Genomic DNA, 12,454 nt, shown 5'->3' with positions numbered 1-12,454 from the left:
ATAATAAGCCAACATGCCAACTTCTACAACACCTTAACCACCACTGGGTTAGAAGGATGATTTTAGACTCGTATTTCACGTAACATGTTCTGTGTTCGATTCCTAACGTTAGTGAATTACTCGATGATAGTCAAAATGAAGCTTCAATGCCTCTATGAGTCTTCTGAGCTGCCACCAAAAAAGTAAAATGTTGTAGTGAAACCACCAGCTGGTCCGAAAACTTCTACAACGCCTAACGATCATGCGTCCTTGAATATATTGCAAAGTTTATGTAATTATGTATCACATTGACATGTTAGTAACAGCACAATTATTTACTTGCGCGCAGTTTAATGGTTGAGTACCAAGTACAAACTTTTCCACCGGAAAAACAGCAAAATACTTGTCGAAATCGGAACGTCAAAACTGTCCTTCTTGGTGGCATGGGGTTGTTCTAACAAGGTTGTTTCTTCCTACTTGGTTTGGCTAGAGTGCACTATGACGTTTCTGGGAAAGTTGGAAAATCCTTCCTCAATTATGTAATAGGTGATGAAATCTTGACCGTAAGATAAAAAGTATTCAACATACAAAATCAGATGCGTCTTTTTCTGTTTTTGTGTGTATGAACGTTCATATCTGTAATGTTTTCAATTAATACGTTATCTCATACAACTATCTATCGATAATAGAAGTATATGTGCTAGGCAATACGTTTCTCGATCCATTACTCTTTTGAAAAGTGGACAAAGTGCAAGACTCTTCTAGTTAGCATAGAGTGTTTACTTTTACATTCAAAGTACTGTGTTTGGTTCGTCCTTTCTCCGGTATTGTTAGTTTAAAAAAAAAAAATGAATAAGATCGCCATGCATGAATTTGGAACCTCTCTAGACCTTAAAGACAAAGAAATCTAGGACCTTAGTTTGTGCAAAGAAAAATCAGAACTCTTGATTTATTTAAAATGGGCTAGCTGGATAAGCTAATAAGGACAGTCGGATTCGATTTTTGTTCAGCTTTTCAAGCCACTTGTCATGCTAGTACTCAAAGGAGCATAACTTTCATTTGATGCAATCTCTCCTCTTATTTATTTTCGTTAGATTTGGAGTTTCAATGCTCATAAATAAGTTTTTCAAAAAAAAAAAAAAATCAATTCAAATGAAAAAGTCCGAGTTGCAAATTGATTAATTTGATGCAACATGGATAAGCACGGTAGTCAAGGTTTAAAACATTCGTCAAATTCATTGCTTCCAATCATAGAAAGTTAATAGTGACATGAATTAATTAGAAAAAGGGCCACCACTAATCACTAATTATCTATATTAATATGCAATAAATAATGGTTGGTTTTAAAATTAAAACACATCTAAATCGTTCAATCTCTTTACGACACATGTAAGTGCTTTGTATTGTTTTTTTATACACATTCGATATTATCTACACTAACAGGTGAGAGAGTGAGCTAAATCTCATAATCAATAACTATATTAATTTGGTTTAAGTTCATCTTTGGTGACGTTCAAATTTAAGACCTTTTACGTACAAGCAGTGCTTAATATATAACTATCTGTGAAAATATCGACGTACAATTGTGTGAACATATCGATAGCTATGTTGATATTGGTTGCTTTCAATGGAAATTTGCTAAAAAATGTGGACTTTTAAAATGAAAGTTTAGGAATGTCATACGTCAATTTGTCAATATTTAATCTATATGTCGAAATATTGATGAAATTTGTCAATTTTAGTTAAAATTTAAGAGTTTTTCCAATATCTTGTGAAGACTTCGCTCCCCTTTCTAATATTTCTTTGATTTTTCCGATACTTCCACAGAAATATCAACGAAGAAATTTCAAACGTGGCTTGTATTGTTAAATAATTGAAAATCATGTGCCAAAACTTTCCAATGTGCTTCCCAATAGGCAATTATGGACCAGGCTAGACACCACGACTTCGCCACCTTTAATCAATGCTACTCCTCCCCGTGCGGCTGAACCACCACGCCAACGGTGGCAGTGGAGTGGACCACTTGCTTGGTGGTGCTAGATATTGTCATACGCATGGCTATGACCCATGAAACCCTATGGAGTCTCGTTTTATCTGGAGCTCATTTTTTTTAATTTTTTATTTTTGATTTAAACAAACGATATTATCTACATTAAGGGAAAATAGGTGGGTTTAGCTTCACAATGTGCTAACAATAATATGGTTCAAACTCATTTTTGGCAATAATCAAATCTAAGATCTCTTACTTACAAGTAAAAAATGATTTTTATAATTTTTTTGTTCTCCCGAGCTCCCTTATCTATTTTTATTTATTTTTATTTATCAGTGATTTATTCAGTCCTATGATTATAAAAAAAAAAAAAAAAAATACACACACACACACACACACACACACACACACAATAATAAATATAGAGTATCGAAATTATATAGCAGAATTCAAGTGGCCTTGCATAACGACGTGTGTATGAATTCCATTGGTGGTTATTCTAACAAAATCTATCGTTTGATAAAAAAAAAAAAAATTATATAACAGATTGGATCGATCAACGTTGGCCCCATACATGGATTGACTTGTGCAATTTGAGTCTCCAAAATTGAGAAACTCTTCTCAACATTAAGCCCCGATTATTGTGTAAATGGGCCTATGGCCCAACAGTGGCTTAAAGTGTGTTTTTATCTGTGTTTTTTTTTTTTTTTTGGGAGGAGAGGGACAGACAAAATGGATTTTTAATTTTTTCCCTTCATTGAAAAAATAGAATGGAGTTGCAACTTCCAAGTATACGCTTACAACATACTATAAAATACAACAACTTAGTATCGACTTTACTATTATTATGTAACGTGGTCGCATGCTTGTGAGTTAAATTTGAAACATTCTTCAAATAAAGTAGAGATTAAGTATCATTAGATCAACTGATTATGTGTCTATAAATCTAAATTAATATGTGCGATTACGTACGTTGTGACCAAAAATCTATTAAACGAACAATACTTAAACTCACACTAGGGTGCACCGCCTTGTCCAACCTTTTTATTGTGCACGTATTGTAATCAAAATTGCTCATTTTTTCAATTTGTCGATATACGAAATAAATGTGCCCAAGTATTTATCATATTTAATTATGCAGGTAATGAAACTAAATTATCATGATTTATGTTGACAGTCAATGACGATACAATTCTCTGTAACTTTTTCCTGAATTTCTTGTATAACTTGGTGGTTGCATCTTCCATATCTACCGGGAGAAATCATCTTCCCCCATTGGACTACTTTTCAAAAGTTCATTAAACCAATTTACTACTAATCTGGTAAACGGATCGTATTTATTGTGTTCGTATTATACTTTTTATTTTAATGGATCATCTCACGTCAAATTTATTATCTTAACTGGTTTTTTAACAGGTAACTAGATAACGATCTGATTAATTAACGGATCGTGTTGAGTTAACGGATCATGCAATAAACTGTCATATCTAACGTCTAAATCTAACAAACGTTATCGTATCAGTTTTTAAAAAGTGAACTAATAATGACTTGATAACGACCCGACTTGTTAATACGTTTTTAACGAATAACCTGATAACGGCTCGACTCGTTAATAGATTGACTCAAAAACTGTTATTTTCATATCGTTTCGTGTCGATCAACGGGCGGTACAAAAAAGTTATCAGACGTGCATGCTGGTAACATTACCTCCTCCGTCTTCTTAACAGGGATTCCACTACACTGTTTATGGTACAAATCGATAGTGCCTTCGCATTTTTATGTGTAGGTTGCCATGCATTTCCTACATACCACTCTTATACCGTATGTTGCATGAACACCTGGAACGCTTACTTGCTGACTAATCAGCACGTATGATTGACTATTGACCTTTTACTCTTTCACTTCAAGGTCATTCCATGATCGAATCTGTTTACTTGCATGCATGCTACATATTGCTAGGTGCATGAATGGTTGACTTGTCGCCAGATAAAGGCAAGGAAAATTCAAGTATTTAAAGTAAGGTGTAATTGAATTAATTCAGTAATACAAGTGATAGTTACATATGTACAGAACAACCTTAGGGCCAGGAGCGGATGCCCCCACTCAATTGTTTGGTGAAACAAAAAAAAATTTCAGTTGTTCGTTACATTAATATTAATTCTTTTATGTGTTACTGCTATCGTTGAAAGAACATTTTTTATCATGAAATTTTTTAAGATCGATGGATGAGAGATCAATGGATATAAATGATAACATGATTATTTTTATAGAGATATATATATATATATATATTTGATTGTATTGTTAATGAGATTGTCATGTAACGCTTTCAAAGCATAAAAAAGTGTCAAGAGATATTGTAATATGTTTATGAAAAACTTTATGAATTAATATATCTCTGACTTTGTGAGAGCCACCATTGTAGCCAGTGCATTATGCATCGTCTTCCACATGAAGCACCTGATTTTTTTAAAGGGATTTTAAGCTTCCATACCGCTTTCCAAATCGAACCCATGATGAGCATTGATGATGAAAATCTGGGGTTTACCCTTGGAATTACCGGAGAATGACCCCAATGATATCCCGTTTTAACTGAGTAGAGCCCTCTTTTATCTAGTGGCCACACCAACCTATCCCAGAGCATGGGGTCACCAATATGAGTTTCCAGGATTGCGTTATATTCTACCGTCGAAATGAACGGTTTTAAAAAATCAATATCCTAATCCCTACTTGCTTGGTTAATTAAGGACTTTACCGTGGTGTTGCGACTGACCTGCATAGTCTCGATTGGGAGGGGGTGTCCTACCAGAAGGGAGGGTATCCATCTATCACTCTACACTTGAATCTCTTTTCCATTCATGACCTGCCAATGGGTCCCTTTAAGCAGTAGGTCCCTTCCGGGATGCTCGCCCTCCACACTTGGCATTAAGAACAGAATAGTGTGAGAAGTATTGTGCAGAACAATCGCCCACAGTGAGTCAGGTTCTTGGATTAAACGCCAACATTGTTTCGCCAGAAATACATCATTAAGTCCATAAAGCTTTTGAACCCAAGCCCCCCATAGCCTTTGGGAGCCCGAGAGTATCCTTAGAGACCCAATGTATGTGTCGTTCATCCCCATTATGACCCCACCATAAGTTAGAAATAAGATAGCCCATTTCTTTGCAAATGGTGGCGAAGAATTTGAATAGGTTCATCGGATAGGCTGGAATAGCCCAAACCATAAGCCTTGATCAAAACCCCTATTCCCACCTGCGACAAGGTTAATTGTTTCCACCCCTGAATTTTTCCCAAGATCCTTTCCTTAACATATGCAAGCCCCTTTCTTTTGGACCTCCTCTACATAGATGACACCCCAAGGTAAGTCCCAAGGTCGTCAACTATTGGCATCCTAAGAATACCACCAAGCTTCTCTGATAGGGCTTTTGTAAAGATATTAGCACCGAAGAACACACTAGACTTCTAGAGGTTTACCTGCTGCCCAGAAGCCGCACAATACTCATTGATTAAATTTACTAGGCTGATGCAATTCTCCTTTTCAGCTTTCATGAAAAATAGGGTATCATCTGCGAAGAAGATGTGGGAAATAACATGCCCCTGAGGATTAATTCGAACCCCTGTAATCATCCTTTTTTCACTAGCCCGCATGATGAGCAGGGAAATGACCTCACTTACGAAAAGAAATAGATATGGGAATAATGGATCACCTTGACGGAGGCCACGTGAGGGGGCAAACTTCGGTCCGGGTTGTCCGTTTAGAATGATAGTAAATTTTACGGAAGATATGCATCTGAAGACTAGATTACGTCATTTCTGATCAAACCCCATCTTCTCCATGACTACTATTAGAAAATCCTATTCCACCCTATCATAAGCCTTATGCATATGTAATTTGACACCAAGTTCAAATTTTCACCTTGTTCTTCGCGTTTTGAGGAAATGGAAAAGCTTATGTGCAATGCCAATATTATCCTAGATCTATCTTCCTGCTATGAAGGCGTTATGCGAAGGGAAATTAGCTCTAGCAACAATGGCCTTATACGATTCGCCATGACCTTAGTACAGTATCTTGTAAGAATAGTTATAGAGGACTAATAGGTCGGAATTGAGAGACAACATCCGAGTTTGGAACTTTTGAAATGAGAACAACATGTGTGAAATTAATTCGGTTGGGATTGTCATTGCCCTTCAACCAACCCATTGACCTCGGCAGCAACATTTCCCCAAAATGACGCCTTCTGCTCATGATTGTCAAATTGTAATCATGTGCCATGTGAACTTATGATAAATATCAATTAACAAAGATTAGTCTTAAATCATGGCCATTTAATTATTTAATCGGTCACCGATTAATGATTATGATAGGCCTAGGCCACCCAGCGTGTTAAAGTCACCGTCTCTCTTCTTTTTAAGGTGGCTTAAGACTCTACCTACATAATTTTACAATTTCTCTTATATTTAATATTTTTCTTATGTATTTATATTCACATCTTATAACTCTTAATGGCTTATATCACTAATTATATACTTATTCATAATCTACCTGGAAAAAAATAGGTAATTATTTGGCATAAGTAATTTATAGAATGAAGCTTAGTCGTTATGATAATAGTGGTTAGCAACTAAGTTGCGTTACCATATTATCTTAACGGTACATAATTTTTAATCTTCCTCAACTTAACATGCCATTCAAACATAGCCCACGTTAACCAGCAATTTTTTGGTGCACTCGAGACACTACTATGTAATGTTATTATTTCACCCAAAACATTATATGTGTGTTTCTATTAAGGAAATTGTTATTAACACTCCAAAAATCTCATTTGGCATTTCAAACTTTCTATAAATAGAAAGAAAAATACACTTGTGAGGAGTGTAGAATGAAATTTTTAAAGTGCTAATAACAATTTCTTTTATTAATATATTGTATATCTTATAAATGCGACATCAATCCTATCGTTCACTAATATTTGAAATGAGACACCATATAATGTGTGATAATTTGATATAATTTATGTGATTACATATATTTAATATAATTATTATTTTGATCATCTAAATAGTAAATATTAAATACATATAAATATTGTAAACATATAAAAAATTTAGACCAGTAGAATGCTCCACATTTGAAAGTTTGAATCCGTGTTTGCTTGAGAAGTAATAATTTATAATAATAGTCAAATATCTGACCAACTAAAAGTATTTGTCCCAAAGTCAAAACATCTCGTACCTATTCTCACTGTACGGTAGCAGATGGATTTTTCTAGAGTGGTTATATTGCAGTCATTTTCTACATATAAATTATGTCAACATTTAAATTTTTTTATTTAGTCATCTCTTGTTACTGAGTACTACAGTTTAATGATATTTCTCTTCGTTTAGTTTTAAATTCAATTATCGCCAATAATAAATTTAAACTATATTATTACTAATTCATTGTAAAACTATACTCACTTTCTATCTGTTAATGTAAACAATACTGATCGGTCAAATAAAAATTAAAAATTTTTGCAGTCATTTCCTGATGGGGATATTCCAACGGCAGCTGCCATTTGAATATGTTGACGTTGTGTACGTTATACTTTATTTATTTTTAATTTTTTTGGTGGTGGTTCGTACGAAAGATGCACCCATCGCATTTGACTCTTCAACCTCAGTTTTGGATATTAACCTGGTTTCTATTGGAAATCGGCCAACGTTTCAATCAAAATAACCAACATGCCATATTGTTCACACTGGTTGACCAAATATATAAAATATACTGAAAATATGAGCACACCCCTTAGAATTCAATTTTCTTTAACTAAAACCCATCATGGTAAGTTTCTCTAACAAAAACCCAATGACTAGGCTCCAACTAAGTAATATCCATAATTAAGTTTGACTTGGCAAAATTTGTATTTGTTGATGTCTAAATTACCCTTAATAACACTTACTTTGGGTCTCTCACTTATTATCTACATTTTATTTTACATTATTTCATTCAATTAAATGTCTTCAAATACCTTATGGAGATTTGGAAAAAAAGTTAAATGTCATGATTCATATGCATTTAATAACAAAAATTTACATGATACCAATGTTCCTTATATATTTGTTTTCACATGATGCTAACAAGTAAATTAGTATCCTACAAATATCAAAAAGTTATTTTATTCAAAATTATCAATATTTTAAATATAAAATAGGTAAATTATTTTGCACAACATATATATAATAACAATATAAGTTCCTAGTAAATTATGTAATGATACATGCAAAATAATTTACCTACAAAATAAATAAATATTTTTTATTCAAAATTAATTAAATACCAATATTTTGCAAATATATATATATATATAACAATTTACCTACATGCAAAATAATTTACCTACAAAATAAAAGAATGTAGATTGATTGCACACTCTATATAATAATAACAAAATGTGGCTAGTATATATGTATTATCACATGAAAAATAATTTACCTACAAAATAAATAAATGTTTTTAGCCAATTGATTCAAAATTAATTAATTACATATTATTTTACATAAAAATATAGATAAATTATTTGCACGCATATATATAATTTTAACAAAGTACCTAATACATACATGCAAAATAATTTACCTACAATGATTGTCAAACAAATAAAAGAAATGAAACATATGATGGTAAGAGAAGTATAAAGTAGATAATTTTATAATAATAAGGCACTTATTTCCCACAATTATGGTGATAATTAAATTCATTAATATATTTAGAGTGTTGTGGCACAATTGTAAATAGTTTGAAAATAAAGTTATTTAATTGTTTACAGGGCGTCTACTTCAATTTGGTTTTATTTTGGATGTTTAAAATGATATGGGTTTTTGTCAAGGAAATAAGTGTTGCATGGACTTATATCTAAGGGACCCTAAAATATAATTAACATTTTAATCAATTTCTCATAAGTGGAAAGGCTAAGGTGATTTGGGTCTTTGACACCACGAAAAAAATAAAAAACCTAATGCATAACATGGAATCATACTGACATCTGATAAGTGGTGACGTCCCTGATGATTAGGGTTTATTCTTCAATTCCAAGTACAAATGCTCAATAGTCCACTTGCTGAGCAAAATTTTGCTTTTTGATCGTTGATTTAGCTATAATTCTTCGTATTTAATTATGAAATGTTGATTTATCTATTGAAAATCATTTTCGAGCCGAAGATTCTCATCTTTCGCCCATAACTTTGTTTAATATTAACCATACTAAATTTTAAATTAAATAGTGATAGTAAAAAAGAAAAACAACCAATTTAAATTGAGCATTGACAATCTTATGAGCAAGAAAAAGAAACACTTCAACAAATCAAGAGGTGAAAGGAATGCAAGAATATTAAGCAACACTAGTACGTCATTAGAATTCGAATAAACAAAAAGACCAAATCCCAACCACTAATTTCTCAGATTCTCAGAACAAATAAGACCATCAAATTGACTTAATAAAATTAAAATTTGGCCATAAAATGTTAAGATTAGAGGACTTTTAAATTTCAACTTTCGAGAAAGAATGCTGCATTTTGCTTGTTCGTGGTCCTATCCACGTGTAGTCTGCCTTCAGCCAGACAGCAAATCCCACCACGAAACCCTACCATTTTTGTAATTAAACCCATCTCCAAGGGCAGAAATGACACATCACCTGACCCTGAGTCATTGACCGTACACGCCCACCTTATCAGCCTAAGTGAAGAAAGACAAAGACCGTTATCTGCATCACCAACAATTCTCCTGTTTCATTCATTTCCCGATGTCCATCAGTGGCCCCTTACCTCCTCCACTATCTTCAGCTTCCTCCGTTTTACATTTCGATATTCTAAACTACTTTAATATTCACAGATTCATCATCAGCTGTAGTCGAGCGCCGCACTGTTTCACCAACTGACTTAACTCACGTCCGGAGGTTTCTGATTTTTTCTGCAATGAACAAGTCAAACCCAAATCACAAACCTCTCATCCTCCTGATTCTACTTCCTTCGATCCTATCCTTCCAACCAGCTTTCGCCGTCGACTTTGTCTTCAATGGCTTCAACTCCTCCGACATGTTGCTCCTCTACAGCAACGCCACCGTCGAATCTCGAACCCTAACGCTAACAAACAACAACAACTTCTCCATCGGCCGAGCGCTCTACAAGTCCAAGATCCCCACCAAAGAACCAAGCTCATCGTACGTATACCCTTTCTCAACTTCTTTCATTTTCTCCATTGCCCCTTACAAGAACACGCTTCCCGGCCACGGCTTGGTCTTCATTTTTGTGCCGGAAACCGGCATCAAGGGGACGAGCTCCAGCCAGCATCTAGGACTCTTCAATCGCACCAACGACGGTAAGTCCGACAACCATGTTTTCGGTGTCGAATTTGATGTGTTTAAGAATGAGGAATTTGGAGATATTAATGACAACCATGTCGGCGTTGATGTGAATTCACTTAAATCTGTTGAGGCACACGAGGCAGGTTTTTGGCCGGAAAATAGTGATGGAAGTGATGAAAAAAGTTTCAAGAAATTGAAGCTTAATAGTGGGGAAAATTACCAGGTTTGGATTGATTACAAGGATCTGCTTATCAACGTTACAATGGTTCGGGCCGGCGAGAAAAGGCCGAAAACCCCGTTGTTGAGTTTTGGCTACAATTTGTCTGGTGTTTTTAGGGATGAAATGTTTGTTGGGTTCACAAGTTCAACAGGGCAGTTAGTTGAGAGCCACAAGATTTTGGCATGGAGTTTTAGCAATTCCAACTTTTCGTTGAGTGAGAGCCTGATCACTTCTGGTTTGCCTTCTTTTGTGCTTCCAAAGAGGTCGATTTTCGTGTCGAAAGGTTTCATTGCAGGGATCACAGTGGGTGGATTTTTTGTGATTGGTCTGATTGCTCTGTTTGCTCTGTTTTTGGTCAAGAGGCATAGGAGACTGGCAAGGGAGAGAGAGGAAATGGAAGATTGGGAATTGGAGTACTGGCCACATAGAATTACCTATCAGGAAATTGAGGCCGCGACGAAGGGTTTCGATGAAGAGAATGTGATTGGAGTTGGAGGCAATGGGAAGGTTTACAAGGGTGTATTAGCAGGAGGGGGGGAGGTCGCGGTGAAGCGCATTTCGCACGAAAATGATGGGATGAGGGAGTTCTTGGCTGAGATTTCAAGCATTGGGAGGTTGAAGCACAGAAATTTGGTAGGGTTGAGAGGTTGGTGCAAGAGAGAGAAAGGTAGCTTCATGTTGGTGTATGATTACATGGAAAATGGGAGTTTGGACAAAAGGGTTTTTGATTGTGATGAGAGTAAGATGTTGAATTTTGAAGACAGAATTAGGGTTTTGAAAGATGTGGCTTCAGGGCTGTTGTACTTACATGAGGGTTGGGAGTCCAAAGTCCTACATAGGGACATTAAGGCAAGCAATGTGTTACTTGATAAGGAAATGAATGGAAGGCTTGGGGATTTTGGGTTGGCAAGGATGCATGGACACGGTGAAGTGCCTGGCACAACTAAGGTTGTCGGAACCGTAGGTTACTTGGCCCCGGAAGTGATTCGGATGGGGCGAGCATCAGAGAAAACTGATGTGTTTGGATTCGGGATCTTGATTTTGGAAGTGATGTGTGGGAGGAGGCCTCTAGAGGGTGGGATGCCACCTTTGGTGGAATGGGTGTGGAAACTTATGGTGCAAGGAAACTTGTTACAAGCCTTTGATGAGAGGCTAAGAGCTAGGGGAGAGTTTGATGAGGAGGAAGTGGAAAAGCTTTTGCATTTGGGATTGTTGTGTGCATATCCTGACCCAAATGCTAGACTGTCGATGAGACGAGTGGTTGAAGTGTTGGAGGGGAAGAACAACGATCAGCAGGATGAGTCAGAAACTGAGGACATGGATGCATATTTGCTCCGAAAGTTGCAATCCAAGGATATGTGGTCGAATTTTTCACAAACTTTTGGGTATGGATCACATTCACACCCAACTTTTGAAGAAATAAAGCAAACCATATCCACTTCAATGTCTCTTTCTTGGTCCAATACTAGCATACTGGAAGGTAGATGAATCTCCATCGTGCACCAAATGGGAAGGGAGTTTGAGCTTTGAGGTTTTGCTATTGCTTTTTTTTTTTCTGACATATCCATTCATTTTCTTTGGATTGATTACACATGTAGTATAGCTCACTTTACCACATAATATGTATGTATGAGTTGTAGCATAAAGATCCATTGCAATCTATTTACAATCTTCGACCTAAGGCCTCCTTTCGTGTGCTTAAATTTATCAATGACGAGACTAAACTCATTAAATTTGACGAGTTTTTGACCTATTATAAAAGGTGAATGCTTGCAACGTTTTCATTTGAACCTTATCGGTCTACATTTTCTTGAGGTATTGTACGAGAAGTACTCAAGAACTTCTCCAGCCACACGAACAGATTTGAAATTAAGAAACTTATGGGACTTAAAGCCAATGTAAAAGTTATGGGACTTAAAGCCAATG

At 35.4% G+C, this 12,454-nt stretch overlaps 1 protein-coding gene across 1 annotated transcript; it reads left to right on the top strand.

Annotated features, from left to right (window-relative positions):
• The first annotated feature begins 9,698 nt into the window (after positions 1-9,698).
• Positions 9,699-12,209, top strand: LOC103944204 (L-type lectin-domain containing receptor kinase VII.1). Its single transcript, XM_009354637.3, has one exon. The coding sequence runs from the start codon at positions 9,920-9,922 to the stop codon at positions 12,014-12,016; it is 2,097 nt and encodes a 698-aa protein (XP_009352912.2). The 5' UTR covers positions 9,699-9,919; the 3' UTR covers positions 12,017-12,209.
• The last annotated feature ends 245 nt before the right edge of the window (positions 12,210-12,454 follow it).

This window comes from the organism of the source record quoted next, unplaced genomic scaffold, assembly GCF_019419815.1.
Source record: "Pyrus x bretschneideri cultivar Hongxiangsu unplaced genomic scaffold, Pyrus_bretschneideri_v1 Contig33, whole genome shotgun sequence".
Taxonomy (NCBI): domain Eukaryota; kingdom Viridiplantae; phylum Streptophyta; class Magnoliopsida; order Rosales; family Rosaceae; genus Pyrus; species Pyrus x bretschneideri.
Note: the sequence above shows the minus strand (reverse complement) of the source record. Positions and strands in the feature narration are given on the sequence as shown.

Bases quoted from the DNA above. Each gene is read 5' to 3' on its own strand.
- LOC103944204 (XM_009354637.3), top strand. From the start codon at position 9,920: ATGAACAAGTCAAACCCAAATCACAAACCTCTCATCCTCCTGATTCTA.